The following is a 24,959-nucleotide window of genomic DNA, read 5'->3' as shown; positions in this document are numbered from 1 at the left end:
CCCGTCTTGTGTGAAACCTCAAGCGCTTTCAGAAAGCTGGCTGTGAGGGTATACGTTCCTAAAATCAGTCCCTTACGCAGTGTAAATAGCGATGTATATTTTCAGATTTGGCGCTGACGAAATATAGGCGGAGAACGATTTGGTGATTTCTGGCTGGCTTTTAAATCCCACACGTCCGCTACTCATTCAGCGTCAAGGGAAATAAATCTTCGTGTGGAGCATAAACAACGCGCGAGGCGAAAGGGTAAATATAGCCTTTCAGCATATGGGATACTTTACACGTACATCCTTGAAGAATTCCTCGACTAGGATCAGATTTGCCACTAACAGTGGAAATGGAGCGTGATCAGCACCACGTTCTTCCTGCCACTTGGTTCTGGATTCCAATTTCTGATTCATCCGCTTCATCAATTCGTTTTTATCGTACTGATTAAGGCTGGGCTGAACCTTTGTCAGACGCCAGCCAATCGCTATTCGATATTTCCTCTCTTTTCGAGAAAACGTTATGACATTAGGAAATTTGAGAAATTGCATGTGCTTAGGTGAGCCGCGGTAGCTCAGTCGTTAGGGCGTCTGACTACCATGCGAGAGTCCCGGTTCGATCCACTGCGGGGGAGAACCAGGATTGTTTCCACCTGTTCAAACGGCTCCGACGCCTTATAAAGTGAGTACCTGGAGAAAACTCGGTGGAGGTACATATAGTGGTTCGGAGCCCACTTTAAACTCTAGGCCCATTCGCGATTAGCCTTACAATTTTATTTATTTATTTATTGATATTTCCAGTACAGCAGAAGCCATTTTAAACTGGAAAGAAACAACATTAAAACAGTACACCAGCGTTAAAATGAACACACGAAACAACATATAATAAAATAAACAAAATATAAATATAAACATAAACAAGTCAAGACAGTTCCAAGGTAAACAGATGCATTACTTATATACATTTTTTTCTATGTTGGTGATAAAAGATATGAACTGAATATATCGGTTTGGTTTGAGATGACATTGAACTGATTTGGTAGCCTATGAGATAGTGAACGTTGAATGAGTGAGAGTCTTGGAGTTGCCGTGTGGAAAGTTTCCTTGGTCCGTGTTTTGTGTCTAGTCACTCTGAGGGAGAGTTCGTGGAGTGGGATGCTGCATCTTAGGTTTCCATTAATGATCTTATGTAGTAATTTCATATCTGCAACGTATCTACGTGATTCTTCAGTATTTATGTTTAAGTTTACAAGCAGATCTCTCTTAGGTAGGTGTCTCAGGGCATAAAGTGCATACAATACATGAAGTGGACTTAAAACACCAACTCAATCAATCAAAAAAAAAAAAAAAAGAACTGGAGGAAACACTGAGGGGTAAAGGCGACCAGGGTGCTGATCACATCACCCCCACCTTCGAGCCTGATCAAGAAAGTGTGGGGCCGTAACTCCACACCCCCTATACGCCTTCATGGCGTGATGTGAAACACAGGGGCGCACTTTACTTTACGTATGTCTAGAATTCCTTCTAGAGCATTCACTTGAATCTTTGTATGGTTTATTTTCCCTGTTCTCTAGATGTTCGCAATAGTTTAATAGGTTTGTTTAGGCCACGAAAGTATTGCGAATATCTAGACAACAGTAGAAGGGAATCACACAAATAATAACATGGATGCTCTAGAAGGAATTCTATGCAGATGTTATTTTTCAGATTTTGGAATATCCTGACGTCATAAGCAAATGCAGTACTACAAATGAGCTCCACTGAAGGTAACCCGGTTCGAGTTCTGGTCTTGACATAGGTGTTCCTTTGTGAATGTCCAATTTCATTTACATACACGCGAAAGAAAAGGGACGCAAAAATAAACACACAGTGGGTACGAATGACCTAAGCACTGACGAGCACATAATTCTGATTGTATTTAATGCTAATAATTGTATTTACACAGCAGAATTACCAACTCGAAAAGGTATTCGTGAGTAACCAGACAGTACCAAGTGGCTGTTCCAAAAACAAAGAATGTTTCCACGGTGTTTATCTCGAAATGACGAAACTGAAGGTTTTCTTTGCGCGCTCTTATTTCAAAACTTGCATCCTAATGACTTGTCGGCTCCTCTTCCTCCCAGGCTACTCCTTTCCTCGCTTCTGCCGGAAATTGTTTCGCTTCTGGGATGAATAAAGTATTGTTTTTTTCCCTTCGCGGGGGTGTTTGGTTCCTAGTTGTTACGAAGCGATGGTTTCTAGGTCGTCGAAGTAGATTCGTTTCTTTGTAGGTTTCTAGAGGGGGTGCAGGTATCATTGTGATACTTCTGAATTTTGCTTTCACATCGAAGGAGCGTTAACATCCAACTATGCAGATCGTGAAAAACAGCTCTTGTGATTTCCTTTCGACGAGACGACGGGCAGGATATAAAAAGAAAATTCTTGCCAGGAGAATTGCATTGTTATGGAATCATTAATGTACACTGCAAATTTCATGTATTTTATTAGCTTTTGGAAGATACGTTTGGTAATGTCAAATTTATTGATTTGGTTTGTCTTACTTTGCTGTTCTGTCACTGTTTGCAGAAGATGAGGACGAGTGATGATATGAAATTGATGAATGGACTCCTTGTGTGTTAGCGCACTGTGCTAACCAATCCGCCACGTCGGCAAATAATGCTAGAAATCAAAAGTCAGTACAGGATACAATGTTCTTAATCAGGATTGATTGATTGAGTTCGTTCTGAAGTCCACTTTATGCACAGATAGGATAATCGGGATTGAAGCGACAGTTTGAAGTGAGATGTATACCACTATGTGCCTCCACAGGGTGTCGAATCCGGGACCTCTCGATTACAAAGTGACGACTTTACCATGAAGCCATCGGGGAGGCCCCTCTTAATCAAAATAACAGTGCAGCTTGTAGACATTTCAGCGTGTTTTTTTCCAATAAATCCATAAAGTTGTAATTTATCCTTGACTAGAGAGGGAAGTTATACCTTTTAGAGCTGTGTCCTTATTTTTGGCCTTCCAACTCTCACGTAGCTGTCAGACGCTCTACTGGACCATTGCGGCTCCCATTCGGCACTGAACCTACAGTTTGAATTGGGATCGGAACGACTGCATGTCTCCCCAGGTATCGAACAAAGGACCCTTTGATTACAAGATGACGAAGTTACCACTAGTTGTCGGCCATTGAATATTCAATCGATACGTTTGTCTATGTATGGGAGCAAAACAAAAGCAAGTAAACATTCGATGTACGCACCTTCTATATATCAAACAATTAAAGGTACGAATATACAATACGGCGACTCAAAAGAGCTTTAAATTATATAGTTCATACATTATTGATTGGTCCATTCGTTTGAATTAATGATGCAAGGGGTTTTTATCAACTAACTATTGTACGTATATACAAATGCAATATGTAGTATGCTGACAGGTACTACGATATAAGTTAATCTGATTGATCAATTTATTCACGAGTATGTGACCAACGAAATACCAACTTATAGAACATCTCCTTTAAAGGGAGATTTAACTTTAAATCTGCCTGTTTCTTCGTCACTGTACTTATGAAGAATGGGTGTTTGAGTGTGTCCTTTCAATTTGAGCTGATCACCATTCATACTCATCACCGCGATTGTTCAGGGAATAAGAATTTCTGTTACTCTAGGATCTTTCCAGTAACAGGCGTAAAATATTGCACTCTTAGAGCATCTAGCGCGTTCGTCGCGTCGATTCTATTCCTGACTTGGAACGATTCAGTTTGTTTCCAGTTCTCTTCCTCCGAAAGTAATCATATCCTAAAATAGCCGTCACCCGCACATAAGTTAAGCTGGGCGGGTCGTATAAATGACAGGATACATTTCAGGGGCAAGAAATCTATAGGTCCGATGGAGAACGTCAACCGTATCTGAAGTTAATGTGAACCTTGAAACAGTGTGACCTTGAAATGTTAATTATTTCGTTTGCCTGGATGATATTGCATTTCATCTATCTGTTTTAGGTGGTTCCATGTGACCAGCGAAAACAATTTCACGATATACTTTTAAAGGCTTTCTCCAGTTGGACCGAATAGAACAGTTGCCTCAAACTTGTGGGTCTGCGCGAACTAATTTACTACGAATAAAAATAAATTAACTATCTTTGAAATATGTAGTAATGAATTAAATATGAAACGAACATAGTAATGCTGATCCAAATCATTCTTAAGTTAACTGGTTTATTCACGAAAAATGTACCAATATTAAGCATGCGTATTTTTACGTCAAAAATAATGCGATAGCTGTACAAATTATCTTTCTCCGACATACTGTCCACGAATCATTGTCGCAGATATCTTGGCGGGTTTTCCCGGCTTTTTATGTTCTGTATATCGATAAGCAAGTGAGAGAAAAGTGAGTCCAAGTTTCTGGTCACAAAATCTAATATTCTCCATGCTGTTTCCATTTCTTAAAATGTGATCTTTTAATGCAAGCGAGAGAGTACCTAAAGGTGATTGTATCCAATCATATATTGCGATACAAATAAAACTAATTGAATAAATATTGGTTTTTACTATTTAGGCATGATTGGATATTATTATTATTATTATTACAATAATTACCGCGATAAGTAGAATTCATATTTGTATAACGTAGTTTTGAAAGTTGTTTTTTCGTAAGGCCCCTAATTTCTTTCAAATCTGGAAAGTCACCCGTCCAAGGTCTGAGTTTTAGACTGCTGAGTAGAAGCACCAAAGTAGCATTCTTACCTTTCGTGCGAGCAGATTCCAGTTCGATCCAAGGTGGAAGCCAAAAAATTTCAGTATTGACCCAGCATCGTAAGGGAAATTTGAAATCGAGGAACGCATCGATCCGTTTACCACTTGTCATCAGTAGCTCTGATTAACACAAAGGGTGTACTTTTTGCCTCTTGACCCTGAAAGAACTGTCGGGTCATGGAGTTTAATTAGGAGCACCAAAATAACTGCCCGTCGACATATAATGTTACCCAGGTAAAGTGTCATAATTATGAGGATTTTGGTTTTATGTAAACAAAATTTGTAGCGAAAAAATATTTTTTTGGTCAAAAGGCCTAAATTTAACTTTTATATTGAAAATAATTGGTCCTGAAGTCAAAATTAAGTTATTTCCTTTTGCCTCTGAAATATTTGCCTACTGTTTATTTCGGTTATTTGTCGCTTTTCTATCTCCCGTATCAATCCTAAAGAGGAGGTTTAATGATGAGGCAAGCGCAATGACACATCTAAACGTTAACCAGGGTTCGAACTTGGAACCTCTGGTATAATAATCACTTCCCCACGGTAGCCGACTGGCGTTTTAATAACTGGTGACATCGAGGGTGCCAAGTATCTTGAAGCTCGGAGCTGAATACTACATTACGTTTTCGCATACATACACTACATTGAAACTTAGACATTTCTACTTTAGAGATGTTGCTTGTTAGTTATGTGCCTTCAGTTTTTCGTGATGTCAGGTTAACAGAAACGTAGTAGAAGGGAAGGGCGGGGGGGGGGGGGGGGGCTAGTGGAAAAAGACACAAAGTGGCCTTCGTTAAGGGATGCTGATGCTTGATTTTGTCCTAGAATAACTTGTTCTGTGGCTTAGAGGAATCAACAGAGCTAAAGCATTCACAATGAATTCTTGACATTTTCTATTAGCTGTAGTGTTATCCATATTGTGACAGTTTCTTCCCGTATTTTCTGCTACAAATATCTGTGCAGGAGCGTATATTCCACAGGACATTTCTCCTGAATGATCAAAAGCAGGTTCCATACAGGTCTAATTTTTCACAACTATGAATATTTGAAAATGGAGAGACGTCATCCCCAAAATGACAAATCGTTACTGAGCTTGGCACACTGTCCTATCAATACTTCAATGTACCTTCCCGGTATTTGCTTAGAGTGGATGAACAGACTCTCAGAGATACATCAAATTAAATATGTGCTGACTAGGTACCCGAAGTTCGATTCTGAACGTGAGCTTTGTACTTTTTCCCCTGTGATCATCCCGCCTAATAACATTTTCGCCATCCTCATTATCTTTGGCCTCCTTCCCTGTCGCATGGTTACATAAATCGTGCTTCTTTCTTTTCGTCGGTGAAGTAACTCGCGGTGACCAACCCGGTGTTCCGGCTGCCCATTCTTGGCAGCCAGAGCTACCGGTGAGGCGAGGTGCCAAATGGATTCTGCGACAAGTGACAACTTCTCTAAGTCTCCCAGCTCTTCGACACGGTCCTTGGAGCACCCTTTCCTCTCCGATGATTTGTATCCGTGCCACGGAACTTCGCTATTTTCGGTGTTGGCCGCCAATTCGCCAATTGGGTCGACGACGTTGGCGCCGCGGCATCCAAGATGGTTTCTCCACCATGTGAGGCCGGATTTTGAGAAGGTCCCGCTGAGAGAGAGAGGCTGGAAACTAAACCTCGAGAGGGAATTAAAATAAACAGTAGTATAACTTATGCTGCGTTTGTGTTTTTGGCTCCCCACATTGTTCGCTCTCGGTTCTGCCGAGAGTGGCTTTTGCTGTTTATCCAGTTGACCACAGGGATCCGTCCCAGTTTTCTTTCGTCAGCACGCGCATCCTGATGACATCATAGCCCGGCCTGCTGACCATCCGACATCCTTAACCTCATTTACGGATTGCAGAAATTCCTTTCCCGACGTGTTTTTGCGGGCAGAGGCCCCTTTCGATTACAATAATAGCCTAAAAGGAGACGTATCCAGGTGACGACGCCTGAGTAGTGGCGTCCCTGGCTACCGCCATTTACAAGAATATCCGCACCTACCGAGGCGCTACGCGGGAGAGAGACAAAACAAACGAGCGACGGGATCCTCGCGGCTCGGGACGACGTCGGACGATGGGGGTTGTTTTCCGACGCCGTCCGAAAGAAGGACCGTGAGCCGTCTTCAGCGTCCCCGCGCGCACTGACCCAGAGCCCGACATGGGCCTCGTGTTCTCCGCCTTTGTCGTGTTTGTGGGCGTGGCCGAGCTAGCTGCCTGCATCAGGCACATCCAGCTGGGGACACCCCCGCCGTGGACGCCCCACCGTCTCGTGCCAGCGCCCAAGAGGCGACCTTCGAGGATCTCCCGAAGGTCATCCGAGGTTCGGGAACTTCCGAAGGTTCCCGTTGCCAACCTGTTCAATGGATGCTCTCAGGTGTCTCACGATGCCAACGCCGTTGCGGATGTCAGGAAGCAGGACTCTACCTTGGGGCTGCTGGTCACAGTTTCCGACAAGTTAACCTCGACCGATTCTGCATCGTTGAGCATCAAGAGGGTTGATCTACCAGTCGTTGATGGACAGCAACAGAAATCTCCACCAGCGGTACCGTTGGAGAACGACAAGAGAGCCGATGCCCCAGCCTGGGAGGATGCTCCAAAGAAACCTACATCGGAACCCAATCTTCCATTGGATCGCAACCTGGTTATCGACACGAGCGTGCGAATTTCCAACGCAATATCACCCGAAGAATCCAAAAAGGATAACGTTGATAATTTGAAGACTGGACCGGCTCCTCAACCGTCGCCCACCCACAAGACGAGACCAATGACCATTCCATCTGGAGAGAAGCAAGAAGACTTGGAACCGAAGACAGAGACGGTTCCCCCATCGTCTGCCGAAACGACATTGAAATCTCCTACGCCAGGGGACAAATTTGCAAGGGAGACAAACGCTGGTGCGGATTCTTCGAGCGAAAGGCTCGAACCGGCCATTGGCGCGCCGTCAAAGCCGCTTTTAGAACAAGGACAATCGCCTTCAATCAGGCAGACGACCGAGCGATCGGTGACAGGGGACGCTGAGTTGGGAAGGGGGGACGCGTTTTTGTCTAAAACCTCCTCATGTTTGCCCGAAGGTCCTCGCGTTGAAGTTGATCGATCGGAAGTCAACGGCGGTAAACATGACGCACGTCCATCGGATGCTCGAGCTTCCGGGACACCGGTGACAGATTCGCAAAAGGGTTCGGCGGAATTTCCTCCAAAGGAAGATGCTAAGCGGACCTCGGACGTCGGGAGGTCCAGGTCGTTGAAGAAGCAGAGCTCCACCGAGCTCAGTGTCCCTCTGCACAAGGCGCACTCGACAGAATCGATCGGTCAAGTGAAGTCTTTCGGAGTTTTGCAACCAGGATCTTCGGAAGTCGGAGAAAATTTGGACAAGAGTCCCGCCAAGGAACAGGCGGTCGGTGGTAAACCGGACGGACAACCGGACAAACCCTCTGGTGCTTCTAAACCCGTCGAGTCGTCCGCGACAGGTGACCGTGTGTGTGATAGTGCGTCGCAAGAGGAGTCGAAGAATCGAGCGTCGACCAAGGGACCTGGAGCGGAACCAAACCAGAGAACGGATGCAGGTGGCCAACCTGTAACACGCGCATCGCAGAGAAGTCCAAGACCCCCGGAGGAGGAGAGCGGGAGCGAGTCGACGTCCACCACTGAAACAGACTCGGTAAGCTTCTTCTGGTTTCCCCCTTAGCTGCCCATGATTTTCCTCCCAGCACCCACGCTCAGGACTTCCGCTGCGGAGTTTCCCTCTCTTTGATCTCCGGGTCACGGCGGGTTTATAAAGTGGGGATGGTGCTGCGCATGCGCCGTGCCTGAAACTAAATCGCGCGTTTGCTTTTTTATTAAAGCAACGCTCCGTGACCTTTTGAATGAATGTAGGCTTCCTCTTTCGGAGTTTCTTTCATGGTCGTCCAAGACGTCGCATCTCCAACACTGTAGTTTACCACTCACGCCTTCACAACCACCCATCTTTTCTGTAGCTGCTGGAACACCGACTTTCTTCCTTGTGATATTCGGATGATACCTCCATCCATGAGAATCACTTCCTTTCATTAATCCGATAATCAGATATGGATCATCGTTCTCGTACAAATTGACTCTCACTATCTCAAATCCGCATTTTCATAGCCCAACCACAGGAACTTCTTTCCATAGTCTTGATTTTCAGATTTGACTAATTTTTTCTATTTTTTTGCGTCGTCTTGATAAACTAATAGGGGCCGAATTATTTATCTGTTCCCAGAAGACACTATCCAACGTAGCATACAGTAAGAGTTCGAAAGTTATTGCTTCATGTCTCTGTAGTCTAGTACAGTCCATCATGCTAGCTATTCAGTCTAAACGCACAGCTATGAAATTAGGCGGGTGGTAGAAGTTCGCGCTGTTGCCACGTCGGAGCCGTGTGTTCGAAGGTTTAAGAGAATTAAAGGTCTCGTTGTAGAGTTGGTATTGTAATCCATGTGATACAAACTGACAGTATTTGCTCGAAAGGTCAGAGATGACACAGAAGTGCCCCGGCTTTGGGATTAGCCAAGAGTGCCAGAAAAGCGACGCTACATAACCAAGATCAATCAATCAATTTTACTCCTCTGGATTTGCTAACAATTTATGCTAACGTAAAACAGATCTGATTCGTATCGCTTTGCAATGTAGAGTTACGAGTGGAAACTTACTGAATTTTAGGATACCGAATCTCCAATTCCATCCCGAGAAATAACAAGTGGAATATTCTGTAAGCGAAGTGAAGTTCGTTGTTTCTCTGTTATACTTCAGCACCTAATACTTCACTTCGAGTTCACGTCATATCTTTCTACGTCGGGCTATTCGAAGCTAATAACCCAGTATTTTGCCAAATGAGTGGGTACAATCCTGGGTAAGTGCAAGGCGTTGATTACGCGACCTTCGATCATGGCCGTACTTTCATCCTTCCTATGTGCCCCATTGTATTTTTTTTGGGGTGGAAGAGAGGCATTTATTTTTTTAATGTTTAAATTAATCCCGACGATGAGGGCTAGAACTCGATCCCAGAATTTTACAGGCGATATCGTACATTTGAACGGGTTTCTTTCTATTTTGAAATGGTTATAACGGGCGAACCTTTTGCGTGCCCCAGGAAGACTTCATTTCTGCTCAGTACACTTTGAAGCAGTAACAATTTCAGATTAGAGAGGCCTCGTTCACGGGAATACACCATGTTTTCTCGTCTCTCTTCTTCTTTCTATATCTTGTATTTCTCTTTCCTGTCTTTTCCGTTTACCCGTCTTGCCTTTTTCCTTTCCCCCGTTTTGCCTTTTTCCTTTCCCCTGTTTCGCCTTTTTCCTTTCCCCCGTTTTGCCTTTTTCCTTTTCCCCGTTTTTCCTTTTTCCTTTCGCCTGTTTCGCCTTTTTGCTTTCGCCTGTTTCGCCTTTTTCGCCTTTTTCCTTTCCCCCGTTTTGCCTTTTTCCTTTTCCCCGTTTTGCCTTTTTCCTTTTCCCCGTTTTGCCTTTTTCCTTTTCCCCGTTTTGCCTTTTTCCTTTTCCCCGTTTTGCCTTTTTCCTTTTCCCCGTTTTGCCTTTTTCCTTTTCCCCGTTTCGCCTTTTTCTTTCCCCCGTTTTGCCTTTTTCCTTTCCCCCGTCTTGCCTTTTTCCTTTCCCCCGTCTTGCCTTTTTCCTTTCCTAAGTCTTGCCGTTTCCGTTTCCCTGTCTTACATTTTCTTTCCTCTATGTGTCTTAAGTTTATCTTTTTTGTGTTTCATCTTTCTTCTTCTCCCTCCATTCTTTTTTTTAACAACTCTTCCTCTCTATTTAATATTAAGAATGAATATGGAATTAACATAACGAAGAGATTTATACGGGAACGAACATAAAAAAAGAGAGGACTCCCAAATAGATGGGAAAATGGTAACACTGAATTTATTGTGAATCTTCCTCTGAAGAAGACCCTGTTAGAGGATGGAAACGTTATGTTTTTAGTGTATATTCTTTATACAATAAATGTTGCCTCGGTCAGCAATTAAATGTTTTATTAAGATGGGAAAAGTAATGGCAGTGGTGTCATGTTCCTATTGTCCCTGAGCAGATGTTAATGAAGAATGAACCACAGAATTTAAACAACTTCTTAGTTGTTACTATTCCCTGTGGTTTAGTTCGATTCCTTGTTAATCGCAAACCTAGTGTTGAACCCTTGTGTGACATTGGAAAGAAGCAGTTGCTTGTTACCAGATATTCCCGCCCGCTCCTCCAAATGCATTCGATCAATCAATCACATCGGAATGACATTGAAAGCGGCAGAAGATTGATGTTTTGAACGACAGGTTGTGACGTAATGATGAAGTCTAGATTTCCAATGGATTACAACAATCTTACAGTAGTGCTTTTGCGCATGTGTTTTATTACAGAACGGATATAATGCTTCATTGATTTCGTCATTCCACTCAATATAATTCAGCCATTTAAATTCTTCAACATCCTGCATAATTTGAACACTTGAAATGTCGTGTCAGATACCTTTTACAATCTCAATTATGCTATCTGGGCATAAATTTACTTTAAAAAATTACCGAAAAAACCTTCTCTCACTTTTGCTCTCTTTCTTTTCAAGTTTCCCATATTTCGCTTCTATTTTTCATTTTTCTCGTATCACGCTTTTCTTTTTAACTTTTATTCTCTTTGACCTTTCCTTCCTTTCACTTTTTCTCTTTCACTTTTCTTCTTTCACCGTTCCTTTCTTTCACCCCGTTTCTCTTGCACCTTTCTTCTCTTCCATCTTTCGTCACTGTTACTGTTTCGTCTTTTACTTCTCCTCTCGTTCACCTTTCTTCTCTTTCACCTTTCTTCTCTTTTACTTTTCTCCTTTCACTTTTTCACTTTTGCTGTTCCTCTCTTACTTTTCTTTTCTTTTACTATTCTTCTCTCTTACATTTTTTACTTTTCTTGTATTTTACTGTTCTTGTCTTTTACTGTTCTTGTCTTTTACTGTTCTTGTCTTTTACTGTTCTTGTCTTTCACATTTATTCTCTTTCACATTTATTCTCTTTCACTTTTCTTCTCTTTTACTTTTCTCTTTCACCTTTCTTCTGTTTTACTTCTCTCCTTTCACTTTCCTTCTCTTTTTCTGTTCCTCTCTCTTACTTTTCTTTTCTTTTACTATTCCTCTCTTACTTTTCTTCTCTTTCACTTTTCTTCTTTTACTTTTCTTCTCTTTTACTGTTCCTCTCTTTTTCTGTTGCTCTGACCTTTCTTCTCTTTTACTATTCCTCTCTTTCACCTTTCTTCTATTTTTCTGTTCCTCTCTTCCACCTTTCTTCTCTTTCACATTTCTTCTCTTTCACTTTTCTTCTCTTTCACTTTTCTTCTCTTTCACCTTTCTTCTCTTTCACCTTTCTTCTCTTTACTTTTCTTCTCTCTCACCTTTCTTCTCTTTTACTTTTCTCCTTTCACCTTTCTTTTCTTTTACTATTCCTCTCTTACTTTCCTTCTCTTTTACTTTTCTCCTTTCACTTTCCTTCTCTTTTACTGTTCCTCCCTTCCACCATTCTTCTCTTTTACTTTTCCTCTATTTCAATCTCTTCCTCATATTTCACACACATTCTCTCGCACTATTTCACTCGCTGCATCTCTCTCTAATCCTTTGTCTCTGCTACCACTTTACGCGGTATATTCTGAGCTTCTGGTAAATATTCCGGACATTTTTGAAAATGGTGGGCATATGCACGGATCCGTAATCGCAGATTCATTTATCCCATGAGGTCCTGAACTCATAATAGTTATGCGCGTGCTAAATCACGTTTTAAAGTCAATGAATATCAGCAAAGCGGTTAAGACGACGGCTGATGTTAAGGAGTGTTCTGAACGTCTTATATACAGAATACGAATGGAAGAAACCGAAGGTCCTCTCAGAACACCGGCAAAAAAGAAGTCGAAAACAATGTGGAAACAGAATGTCAGAACGAAAAAATACGATGGAACCGGGTCCATAAAGATAAACAGAAGATTTTTTGGAGGATGTAACGTCATTACCAGACGAAGACAGTAGTTACGCTCAAAGGTACGTGAGCACACTTCGTTATTGCTTTATTTTCCGTCAAAAATATATCTTAATGTTTGATTTTTGCATTTATATAATTCTGTTTATGTAAAGGATACAGCATTCAACGAAAGAAGCAACAATAGTTGCGTGTATACACATATAATGCAAATGTAAAATAGTAAATAGTTACGTCGAAATACAAACATTTACTTGCAAATCTTGAGATAACTATAGTTTTCCCCAAAATGCATCAAATACATAGATTTTGATGATTTCCTATACGATATTAAGGAAGTAAATTTGTTGCAATCATTAGCGATTAACAGCGACTCGATGCGCCTCCTTTTGTTGATCTGGCAACGCCGCGCTCTATTTAACCCATACTGACATTTAAGGTTGAGACGCTCTATAGTAATACAGAAGGAAAGAACTTGACTGACGTCACCAATTTTGAAATGTATCACACTTAATACTATCACATTATGTGAGGATTACTAATTAGCATTCGTCGTATATTTCTATATGCGTGACCTTGCTATGAATGACTTATTACCTCCTTCGCACTCCATTTAACGACTATTCATTGTTCCTGCATATCATAGTATAATACAATGCATTAATTTTTCTTACTGCTAATAATTCCAGCCCAACTTTTGTCCACTAGTTCCACCTCAAAATTTTCATATTGACTGTGGTGTCATCTCTATTTATTCCTATAGGCTCGTTTACTTCTCTGTCCCGTCTATAAATAATAGAAGCAGTGGCGGTATCAGAATTTCTTAAGTCCACTTTATACACAGACAGGCTAATCGGGACTGTATAAAGTGAGATCCGTGCTACTATGTGCCTCCACTGAGTATCAAACCCGGGTCTACTTGATTACAAGGCGACGACGTTACCACTACGCCATCGGGGAGGTCTGATTAAGCGTTATGGTAAAGTAAGGACCATATTTTCCATAACGGAATTGGGAACTGTGGGAAAAAAATGGAATAAGCTTGCCCTTGACTATGATTACGAGCCGTGTCGTCTCTGCGTGAGAAATGATCTCTCTCTCTTGTCTGGTCTTACGGCGGGCGCTTTACATGCTGGCAAGGGAACGGGGAAGCGACCAATCCAACCCGATGACAAACAGCAGCTTTCTAGAGCGAGGTGCACGCGGCACCTCCTCCCGCGACATCATAACTCTCGGCGTCACCGCTGTTGTCTGGTTGGTGTGCGGCGAATTTCCCGCTCCCCACTCCCTTGCCAGAATGTAGGCCGCCCGCCGTAAGAGTAGACAAGAGCTATAGTACCGTGGGATCCGTGAGTATTGCCGTGCAAATTGTCCATGACTATTTTCGTTAATTTTTCTTGTACATCCTTCAGTTTTTAAGCGATGGATTTTTGTGTATGCTGGTGCAGAAGTTGTCAACGGCTTGCTTTGAGCTTTCTTTTAATCCTTGAAATAAAATGCACGAACATGGTGGTGGACAATTTGCACGGTAATACTCATGGATCTCACTGTACAATGATTTAGCAATGGACATTTGGCGAATCCTGAGCTATATCTTATTGTGAAAATGAACCTGATTGCAAATTAACCAGAATGCAATTTCTCTGTCATTTATTACCATAATTGCCGCTAGAAATGTCTCGTCTTGATTTTCCAAACGTCTCTCTTTCTGACAAGCTGTTCTCTTAGACAAAGCCGAGACTTTCTGTACCATCCCTAACCGCCTTCTAGTCAGTGGCGCAACCATTTGGGGAGCAGGGGGGCAAATATTGACGGCGAAGGTGCCTGCAGGGGGTACAAAGGGTGAATTGCCCCCCTCGATTTCACGTTTTATGCAAATAAAAATACATTTCGTAAAATGTCCTTGCTCGCTTCGCTCGCATTACCTCCCTTTCTTGTTCTTATGTTCAGAACCATAGCTGGGGGCGGAGAGAGTCTGCCCTGGGTGACCAACGATCTAAATGAAAAAAGTTGAAAAAAGAGAATGCCATGGCGCCCCGTGAAATTATTTGTGCCGTATTAAATATATATTGTTTTCAGTTTGCAAAAAATTGAATCTAAAAGTTTTCTCGCTCGCTTCGCTCGCAGTATGCGATTATATTCTGTATTGCATTGTAAATTACCAGAGAGACGTGAGACTTATCTTAATTTTTTTTCTTAAATGCATGAACAATTGTTGGCAGGAAAAGGAGCGGCCACAATTGCGAGACAATTTATACATTTTTTTTCTCTTGGTTTATTTTGAGGTGGATGAATTGATTATGTAGACTAATGTATTTAAATAATATATGTTGTATGCATATGTATTAAAAATACTTTGAATACGTACACAATTTAGTGTTAGCGTGTCGCATGTGTATTTTCCTATTTTACGTCGCTCCATGTTGCATGTGTAAAACGTATGTTGTAAATGAAAGTTATACATGTCATATGTACAAAAAGAATTATATTCGGAATGAATTTTTCATGCATTTTCTTTTTTTCAAAAATACAGTTTGGGTGCTTGCTCTCCATTATTAATGTGAAATTGAACGTTTTTTTTAAAAAAAATATATAGATAATAATAATAATAATATTGTTATTATTATTGGTACGTTATCCTGATACTTGCCCCCCAGACAAAAATTCGTGCTTATGCCTTTGTTCCTAATACACCCTCTCCTCCAAATCTCGTAACCCAAGTTTCCCCCACCCATCCCTAATGCTTGGTCAACAATTCACGCTATAAACATCCAATCACTGATCAGCGAAACGATCCGAAAATGCTTCTCAAGGCGTGATTGGTCGGGCATCGCTTTTGCACCAATATACGTGTTGTTCAAATCGCCATTCCGCTAAGAGCTTCCGTTGTTGTGATAGATTTCCCAGCACCGACTGCAATATTTCGTGGGTTGTAATGGCAGGCGTTGGCGACATGCAACCATTAGTGTGGTCTCGCTTTTTTAACCCACCCACCTTGAATTCGGGTCAAATATTCTGACGACCTATTTTCTTGGCGAGATCAGCGTATCATTAAGGTTTTGCACACTGACTCGTGATCAGTGTTGCTAATACGCATCCTTTCATCAAATTATACGGCAGTGTTCTAATTATCAATGTCCAAGGCTGTGCTTAACGGTAGTTGACGCTAATGTAAGCAAAAGTTGTGCTTGAAATCATCAAGGCCGTGCTTCGAAATCGCATGGATGAAAAGGCTAGTTTTAAGTGGTGGTAAAATTGATCCGTCTCGAAGGCCGAGCTCGTTAAGTTGTCGACATTGAAGTTTCCGGTTTGAGTCCCGGTGTACGCGAGTACTTCATCAGTTTTATGTAATCATCGCGCATCCTCATCGTCGCGACTAGCCAAAAGTGACAGAAAGACGACACTAAATGACAAAAAATGAAAGGCATTCGACTAAAATAAATTCCAAATACGTGCGGAAGAAATCACTTTTCTCCCCTTGGAACTTTAAGAAATGAATCCTTTGCTTGAGATAGCAGACAAAACTTTAAGGATATACGTTAAGACATTTTGCTTCGGTAACGATTACTTCGGAAAACATACAGAATAAGGTATTTGCTTCTCGAAGCAGTTAACATAACAATTGGGGCTATCAGATCCAATAAGCAGGACACCCTGTCCCAAAATGTAGGACCCTAATCGATTGATAACTTTAATTAACATCGCATTTCTGCCAATTTCAGTTAATCGCGACGATGATGTGATGAGGTGGATCAGAAACCTGGACGACACAATACCAAATGATTATATTGGCTGTGGGTCTAGATACCAGAGGCTCGTTAGTCTACAAAATACAGTCCAGGGTGTGGAAGACAGGTTGGCATTTGGGTGTCCTCGGAAAGGGACCCCTGTAGGACCAGACCTTAATTCAAAATGTAGAACGTAATCGCATAAATAGTTTTAAAAAAAATACTAGGAAATATTAGCAAATGATGTGATAATTACGTGCTTTAAGTTCAAAGATTATTTAAATCAATACTTAATACAAAATATTCATATTTATAATACATTGCACAGGTTTGAAGGACGGAATGTTTTTGTGCCGGATAAGACTAGGATTGGAGATGAAAAATCCTTGCGACTGGGACGTGAAATGTTCACCATTGAAAAGAAATTTGGAAGCTTTCGGCACGGGAAATGTTCGAGATTTGTAGACATAGGAGAGTCTCCCAATACTTACACCTTTTACACAATACTATCTGAAATTTCCCGAAGTCGGGATTTGTATGGAATTTGTATTCTCCAAGATCCACGCAAAGACAGAGAGAGACCCTAGTTTCAAGTATACTTCTCCAAGAATCAATTTTTCCTCAAATTTCCCTCTGATTTCCTGGTTCTTTCTTTAAAAACGCTGTTTTCGTAATGATGGAGTTTGTTTTATGCACAGAAGGCATGTGCGTCCACCAGTTATCGAACTCCGGTCCTCTTGATTACAAGGCGGTGACGTACCACTACGCCATCAGGAGGCCTATGTGATGTCCAAAATGTAGGACATTTACGATTTGTTTCAAATTTCTTGGCCGTAAGTCTAAATCGGTCATGTTCGGAAAGAGAGAATGTGTGATAATACTCAGTGGCGGCGGGTGGGTTCCAAAACCGGAGGGGCAAGGTGTCAAAACGTGGGGGGGGGGCAAATACAGTATATTTCCCTTTGTAGATAAGATTTAGCATAGTGCAGGGACAAAAGTGGCGAAAAGTGGGGCAATTGCCCCCCTCGCCCCCCTCTAATCGCCGCCGCGGAATTAACACTAATATGAATTCTTTGTTTCTGCGCTCTTAGACGTTAACTAAAATTCACAATAATCTATCGTTAATATTTAAGTCATGATTTACAAAAATGATACGCAAGTTTTTTTTAAATTTCAATATTTTATAATGCATAATGATTATAAATTACAGTTGCATGAACAATAGATGCACCTCGTGAAAATTGAGGAACTGTGCAAGAGCTGTTATGGTAATGTTTCCTTACGGTTGTTAAAAGATGGCAGCACAAACTGTCTGCCTTAGAACGCCACTCCAGTGAATGTTTTACAGTGTATAGATTATAAGATGCATGTATCTGGTATCAAATAATATCAGGGCATACTTTTTTATTAAGATGGTCTATCGGAAAGAACCGTGAGAAGGGAACCTCCTGCAATCCTTTATTACCAACAAACAACTCGAAACGATTCCCTTCCTTGAGTAAACGGGATCCGATACACCGTAACTTGGCGAGTCCCACAGTCGCCATATTTAGTCCAATAACGCGAGGCATTAAAAACATAAAGCGGCGTTAGTTTCAACCTGGAAGATTCGGCTGCAATTATTCACAGTTACATAACTCTCTCGCCTTCCTCCTCCCCCCCCCCCCCCCCCCCCTCTGCAATCAACCTCAAGTTCTTTTTCCGGAGCTGCCTTGGCTCCGTGTTCCCAAACAATCCGAACACCACCTCCCTTGGCTTCCCGCTGCTATTTCGGCGGTGCTGCCACCTGGCGTCTTGGCATGACACGTCGATCCGGCTTCTCTTCCATTTTTACTCTAGCCAGGAGAGTGTCGGGCGTCACTATACGCCTTCACTCATACAACCTGAACAAAGCTGTGTTTTATATTCAAATATTAGGTCCTGTGTGCATTTTGAATACAGCTAAAAATTTATGAATTAAACTGATAGTATTGTAATTGCATAAATATTCCCAGACAGCAAGGGTTAGCTAGAGTAGTCACATTTGGCATGTTTCGTGATAAAAATGAAATGAAAGTATGTAGATGATGAAAATGATGGGATATGTTCAAGATTCGAACCCAGGACCATGGTTTGGGACATGAAGGTCTGAACCTAAAACTTAAATTCGTATCCAGTATTTCAACTTCTCAGTATTTGTTAATAATTCCTTCTTTGGATCAGTTATTAACAATGTTAATTTCAAAATATACAGGTATATGACCTATTCAAACTTTGACAGCTAACTAGTGGTTCATCCACAACAGAATCTGAATTTTTCGTTCCTAATACATCCAGTGTGTTTCCAAGGAATCGAATTGAACGGCTGCTTGTTTAGAGATTGTCAATTGTTTCGTTAGCTTTTTGTTTCAATGCATGATCTCGCTTAGTGTAAATCAAAGTATATAAATAGGCGTATCTATTTGTGTTCGACTCTGAAAATAGATGGCGCTAGTTACATTAAACAGAGTAATGTAATAATTATGGTATTTTTCGAAACAATATTTACATTCGCTTTTATGTGCAATGCGTTGTTGTTTATATCTCCTTATCTGAAAATATGGCAACAATGTATAAGAACTTTGCGTTTCCATAGTTCAGTCCTGATTACATATCCACCGAAGATGAAATCTTACAAGAACACTATATATTAGCACGTAATGTCTATTGTGTGTTCTAGTAACAAAATGTGTTCGTGCCTAGTTTGAAATCTGTTTGTTCATTGAACTCTCCATTCTAATTATTGCCTATTTTTTGTGGGAGCAGGAAAAGGTTTATTATCCAGTTTGTTCCACACTCATCTCAGGTTAGTAGGTGTCGGGGCATGCCCCGAGTTGATACTTGCCTGGAGATAAGGCCTTGCTCGAAAAGGTTTATTATCCATTGTGTGTGCTAGTGCTTTTGAGAACAAATTTTTTTCTTGTCGGCGGTGAGGACCGAACCTACGATAGGTCGGCTTAAGTCCTGAAGAAATGTAGTTATAGTTAAAGACACTATACAATGGATAATGTTCCTTCTCTGTATGCATTTTACTTTTGTTGTAGAAAATAGGGTGTTTGAAAGTAATTCATCGGATTTCAATGATCATGTATTTACAGTTCACAACGCCAGCGTGGTGATACATCAATCTGAAGAAAAACTCATCACAGTTCGTATCATATTTTGTAAGTGATGTATATAACCTTTAGTTGCACGAATATAAAGATGATAGAGGAATTCGTCCTCCAATATGTCCTTTCTGACTGACTTTGTGCGTAACGTTAGCAGGTACACAGAATCTAAGACGTATTCCCAAAAGTCGATCCGGTGACCTAGGAGGCCATCTGTAGGGCTTAGAAATCGCGTCGTATTTGCTGCTGAGTCGGTGAGAACGGACATGCTGAAGCGAGCATGGCACAAAATCCTCTACCTCCGGGATGATGTTCGTAAAACTGAAGGAGGTTCACATAGAGTACTTAGAAAGTATGATATGAATTTTGATGACTTTTTCCATCAGATTTATGTCACCACTCTGACAATGTAAACTCCAAAAATATACCATTTGGAATTTGATGAATAGTTTTGAAACACGCTGTACACACACACGCAATTAATATACTCTTTCAGAATACAATTTAAAAAAGATTCTAAACTATTGTTTACTAATGGAAATAGTTTTCTATTTCTATAATACTTTCTATTAAACGGCACAACCCGATAGTGTGAATCGCATTCTTTTGTTTGTAGTATCGAACTAAACAGGAGCTCAAACTATTACTCCTTGCTCTATTTGCCAGTACGCCTCTGCTCCCAGACATCTAATCGTTGCTGTATTCGCCTATTCACAACCTTGGATGGACAAGTTTGCTTAAATATAGGATATCTTATCATGTGAAACATTTTCTGCGGCCTTGCCTGCTTCATTAAACAATTTTTGATTGTCTTATTTAGTGAAAAGTTTAAAAACGTTGCAAACTTTTCGTATTACAATAAATTTATGATAACTTTAAGTTTATATTTATTGTCAATAGGTGGCACAACATAATCGTAATGATTTCCTGCTCTCATAAAGCATTAAGGAATGGATGAGTTACTTTACCGTAAATACGTTACGCCACGTAGTTAATACGCACTAAAAGAACTGATGATAATTGTAGCTTTTGATTAACTTATTAATGATGATAATCATGAATCGCCAGTCTTATGTAAGTAAAATGGACTCATGAAAATAATTTTAACCAGCTTTTAATCTTCTGAAGAAAATACGAATTCCATCATACTAATGTCCAAAATTAAAGCAACAAACGGAAATTCTTTCCCGTGTGTTCATTTGACCACATGAGGTAATAGTAATATTTATGATGTCATAGACAACTGGTTTAAGATAGAAAATAAACTAACCTTAATGTGCCAGGATTCAGGGGTGCCCATCTCCCCCAAGGCCAATGGCGCATCCCCCCCAAAAAAATCATGTCATGCGTTTCCCCCAAATCATATCATTCGCGCCCTTAAACCATATTGTAATCCCCTCAAACTATTTAATTACAACAGCGTGTCTACCGAAAGTAACTTTTTCCTTAGCTTTACTGATTATTATAATTGATCTGCCCTTCTCACTCAAGACCACCCCTAAAATCGTTCATCATAATCGAGAATATCGCGTGAATCTCACTTTAAACTGTAGGTTCAGTCCCGATTAGCCTTAGAGTGCATAAAGTGGACTTAAAAAAACCAAATCAATCAATCGAGAATATCGATTGTCTTGCAATGCAGCTTCAGTATGGAAACTTCATATTCATCTCATTAAAGCGCCAAACACAGATCGTAGCAACAAATCATTACGAGCGAAGCGAGCAAAAAAAATTTTTACATCCATTTCTTTGCAGGCTTTGAAGAATATTAATTTAATGGGGTGTCAATACTTTCTTAAGATCCCGAGATATTTAGTCTTTTCCTTTGGCACTTTCAGGGTCGAAAACGTGTGGATGCCTTATCGCTAAATACAGTCTCCAAAATGTAATGTTCGAACTCTCTCTCCACTACAGAAATCCCTTGACAATCTAAGATTTAACACTTTATCAAGAGCTTTCTATCTCCACCTTTAAATTTCATACTCAATCCTACCACAAAAATTTCCATGCCAATTTTAGACTTACTGTTAATATTGAAGAGTAGATATTGCCTCTTCCAAAAAAATTAATTCTCAGTCTCCACACCAGAATTTCCGCAACAGTCTAAGACAATAGTAACACACAAGAATTGGATATCCCCTTCAATTTAATGCTCAATCCCCCTCTAACTAAAGTACTCGCCATAATCTAAGACCTAGAGTTGGATACTGTCCCCCACAAATTTAAGTTCAGAATTTCCCTCAGAACCCACGTGTCGATTAAGGCTTAATATATAGGAGTTCGATAGCCCCCCCCCCCCCCTTCGATAATGCCCTAAACACTTTCATTTCTTCATCTAATGGATTAAATATGGTGCATTTAAGGTTAACATTTTTACATATATTTTGGAAAAGATGTAAATGTTGAATTTTATATTATTTGAAGGGAAAAATCCCCCCCCCCCAAATCTCGATGGCGCAACCTGCACCATAAAACCCCCCTGTGGGCACCCCTGCCAGGATTTATCAACAAAAGAAAGCACGAGGAAAGGATTTCTGTTTGTTGCTTTAATTTTGGACACTAGTGTAGTTTGCGCTTTTCATTCCAGTACACAAAATTCACGTTGACAAATTTAATGCCCTCTCATTTTCTATTTGCTTTCCTATTGCCAAAGAAGTGTCTACAAGTAAATTACGTTATCAGAAATGTAAGTTGATGTTTATTCTTTAATTACTACACATCGAAAATATTCTATTTTAAGTTTAGCGTAGGCGACATGTTTATGGATTGTCTTTTTGGAACATCCTGTACGTTCGTTTGATCTTACCCAAGACACGGACAGATGTCATTTTGGTGTATTTTTATGGCTACTTTTCCAACTCGGTTAATCGCGACGATGAGGATGAATGATGGAACAGATCGAAGACTAGGTCGCTGCGTCAATATACCTTTAGGCATATTATGTTAAACTACTTTCAGAATAAAATGTTATATATTATCATATCCACCATTTGTGGTGTAAATGGTCGTATTGCAGCAAGAACTGTGGGTAGTAGTTTTTTTTCCCAATAGGCGCGCCCATCTAGGATATTTGTGGGGATCACAATCCACCCATTGGGCTCATTTGTCTTTAAAAAGGCACATAGGGGCACCACACATTCTCGACATCGGTCCTATTTTCATTTTTAATTATACTCCGCATTTCTTCCATTTTGTGGCTAAAAGCGACCATGTGGGAGGGGGAGGTGAGTTTTGATTAGATAAAATTGAAGTAGACACCCACAAAGAACTACCAGACCGGGACTCGAACTAGGGAACTTCGGTGGCAAAGACGAATTTCGATCAGAGTCGACGGTACGAGTCATAGTTGAGTGATGTGATGAGCACCACGCTCCGGCCGCCATTATCATCCAGTACGTGTTGCCCTACGTATACCCATTGACCAGTGTCTGGCTGAGCTCAGAGTTCGGAAAAAATTTAGCCTCGTGAATCGAACTCCGGTCTCCCGCGTAACAGTCAGACGCCCTACCGTCTGAACCAGGGTAACATAATTATTTCGCTCTATATTATTATTCGTAACTGTATTGAGAATGTATTTCCTCCTCCAGTTTAACCCCTCCTCTCGATTACAAGATTGTACAGTCACTGACACTGACATTTCTGGGTTGTAACAATCTGACAGTGAATGGGATTGCTACAATCCTGAAATGTTCGTGACTGTACATGTATTTATGGCTTGTCCATGTTAAAATTCTTTAATGACCTTGCGTTGCGATAACCTATTTTATTTCGAAACAATGTATTCTCAGTCTATTGCAAGATTGAAGTTAATGTAAACAAAACCACGTGACCCCTCGAAATAGTTCCTTTCCTGTGTGTTGTGTTATTTTGCCCATGAATATATTTTTCGTAGCTGAACAATAATATAAGTTCCCACAACTTCAGTGCAACAGCCACTTTGAGTGATATGGCGTTATCGTTTGCACTGTATCCTGATAGTACTGTATTTTGATACTGCATTCTGCATAGCTTCCTTTGCAATAACCAATAGAATTTCTCAGGAGCCACGTATGGCTCGGTATCGGAAAGTATCGGTTGAATTTTATTTACTGATATCGGCCGATACTTTTTCGACATTTTTATCGTTCGCAGGGTCCGCAAGAATCCCGCGCTACACGTTCACAGTCTAATTAACCTGAAAGTTAGGAAAATTAGGGAAAATTCCAAGTTTTCTTTAATTTTGTACCAATACGGGCTAATTATAAATGATTCATCGGGTTTTAAAGTGAAATATTTCCAAAACTATTAGTATAATATGTGTGTACTAATCACGAAACGAAAGAACACATCTGAAATTTTAATTTCTCATATTTGTAACCTTGGCGCCTGCCGACAGATGGCAGCACAAACCAAAATGGCGTCTATGCAGCATTCTTTGTTTTGGAATATGAGAAGTGTTTTTCCGTTGTTACCGTACAGCGTGCATTCCGGAGACAGTTTGCAACTGCACCTCCAGGTCATCAAAGCATTCGGCGATGCCATCGACAGTTTAAGGAAACTGGTTTCCCGTGTAAACGCCTGGATTGGGCGATGTGCTGAAGATGACTTAGCGCTTTTCCCATGGCCTCCTATATCTCCCGACCTAACGGTTTGCGATTTGTTTTCCTTTGGGGGCATGTGAAAGAAACAGTGTATGTTCCACCACAACCAACAACTTTGGTTGAGTCGCAGGATCGCAATACAGCGGCATGTACAACCATTAGTAGGGATATGTTAGAGCACGTGTGGGTCGAACTAGACTATCGCATATGTATGCCGTGTGACGAAAGGAAGCCACATTGAACAATTGTGAAAGTATGTCTGAAACTTGGACAGTTTCTGTTTATTTTCGTGTATCATTCTTTATTGTATGTGTTATATATATTTTTAATAGCCCTTTCAAACCCGATGAAGCATTTATAATTACCCTGTATTATGTGAAGAAACTGTATTTTGTGATTACATAGCAAATATTTTTTTTAATTTTTGAATATTTTGAACATCAAAACTGGTAAATTGATGCTTATAATTAGAGTGGACTACTCAACCGTTAATATTAATGAATATTGTTATTAACTTTTAATTGTTACAATATTCAAGCATCGGTTTATAAAATGCTATCGGCTCAACCCTAATTTGTTTACATTACTTTCTCTTGCGTAGTCGCCATCTTGAAAGGATTGTATCATAATCTCCCAGACATCAATGCGACAAGTACAGTGTTGCCAACTTAAACTGTTACAGGGTGGCTACTCGGAGTTGAACAGCATTGGGAGTGTCACTATTCATCCTATCGGCCCCGAAAACCATGGATTCCACACTAATATCGGTCGTTTTACATGTCACCCCCGTCCCACCCCCACCCCTAAGG

General features: G+C 40.8%; 1 protein-coding gene across 6 annotated transcripts in view; it reads left to right on the top strand.

Annotated features, from left to right (window-relative positions):
* Nucleotides 1-24,959, top strand: part of Lmpt (four and a half LIM domains protein limpet) — a 718,337-nt gene that overhangs the window by 539,881 nt on the left and 153,497 nt on the right. Inside the window, exon 1 of one of the 6 annotated variants that reach the window (XM_083138097.1) lies at nt 6,833-8,415. The exons of the other annotated variants lie outside the window; for them this stretch is intronic. Coding sequence (XP_082994223.1) covers nt 6,916-8,415 — 1,500 coding nt within the window. The 5' untranslated portion in view covers nt 6,833-6,915. Of the gene's footprint in view, nt 1-6,832; nt 8,416-24,959 lie in introns of those variants that run through there. 6 annotated transcript variants of the gene reach the window in all.

The sequence above is a fragment of the Lepisma saccharinum genome, chromosome 16 (assembly GCF_977018435.1).
Source record: "Lepisma saccharinum chromosome 16, izLepSacc3.1, whole genome shotgun sequence".
Classification (NCBI taxonomy): domain Eukaryota; kingdom Metazoa; phylum Arthropoda; class Insecta; order Zygentoma; family Lepismatidae; genus Lepisma; species Lepisma saccharinum.
Note: the sequence above shows the minus strand (reverse complement) of the source record. Positions and strands in the feature narration are given on the sequence as shown.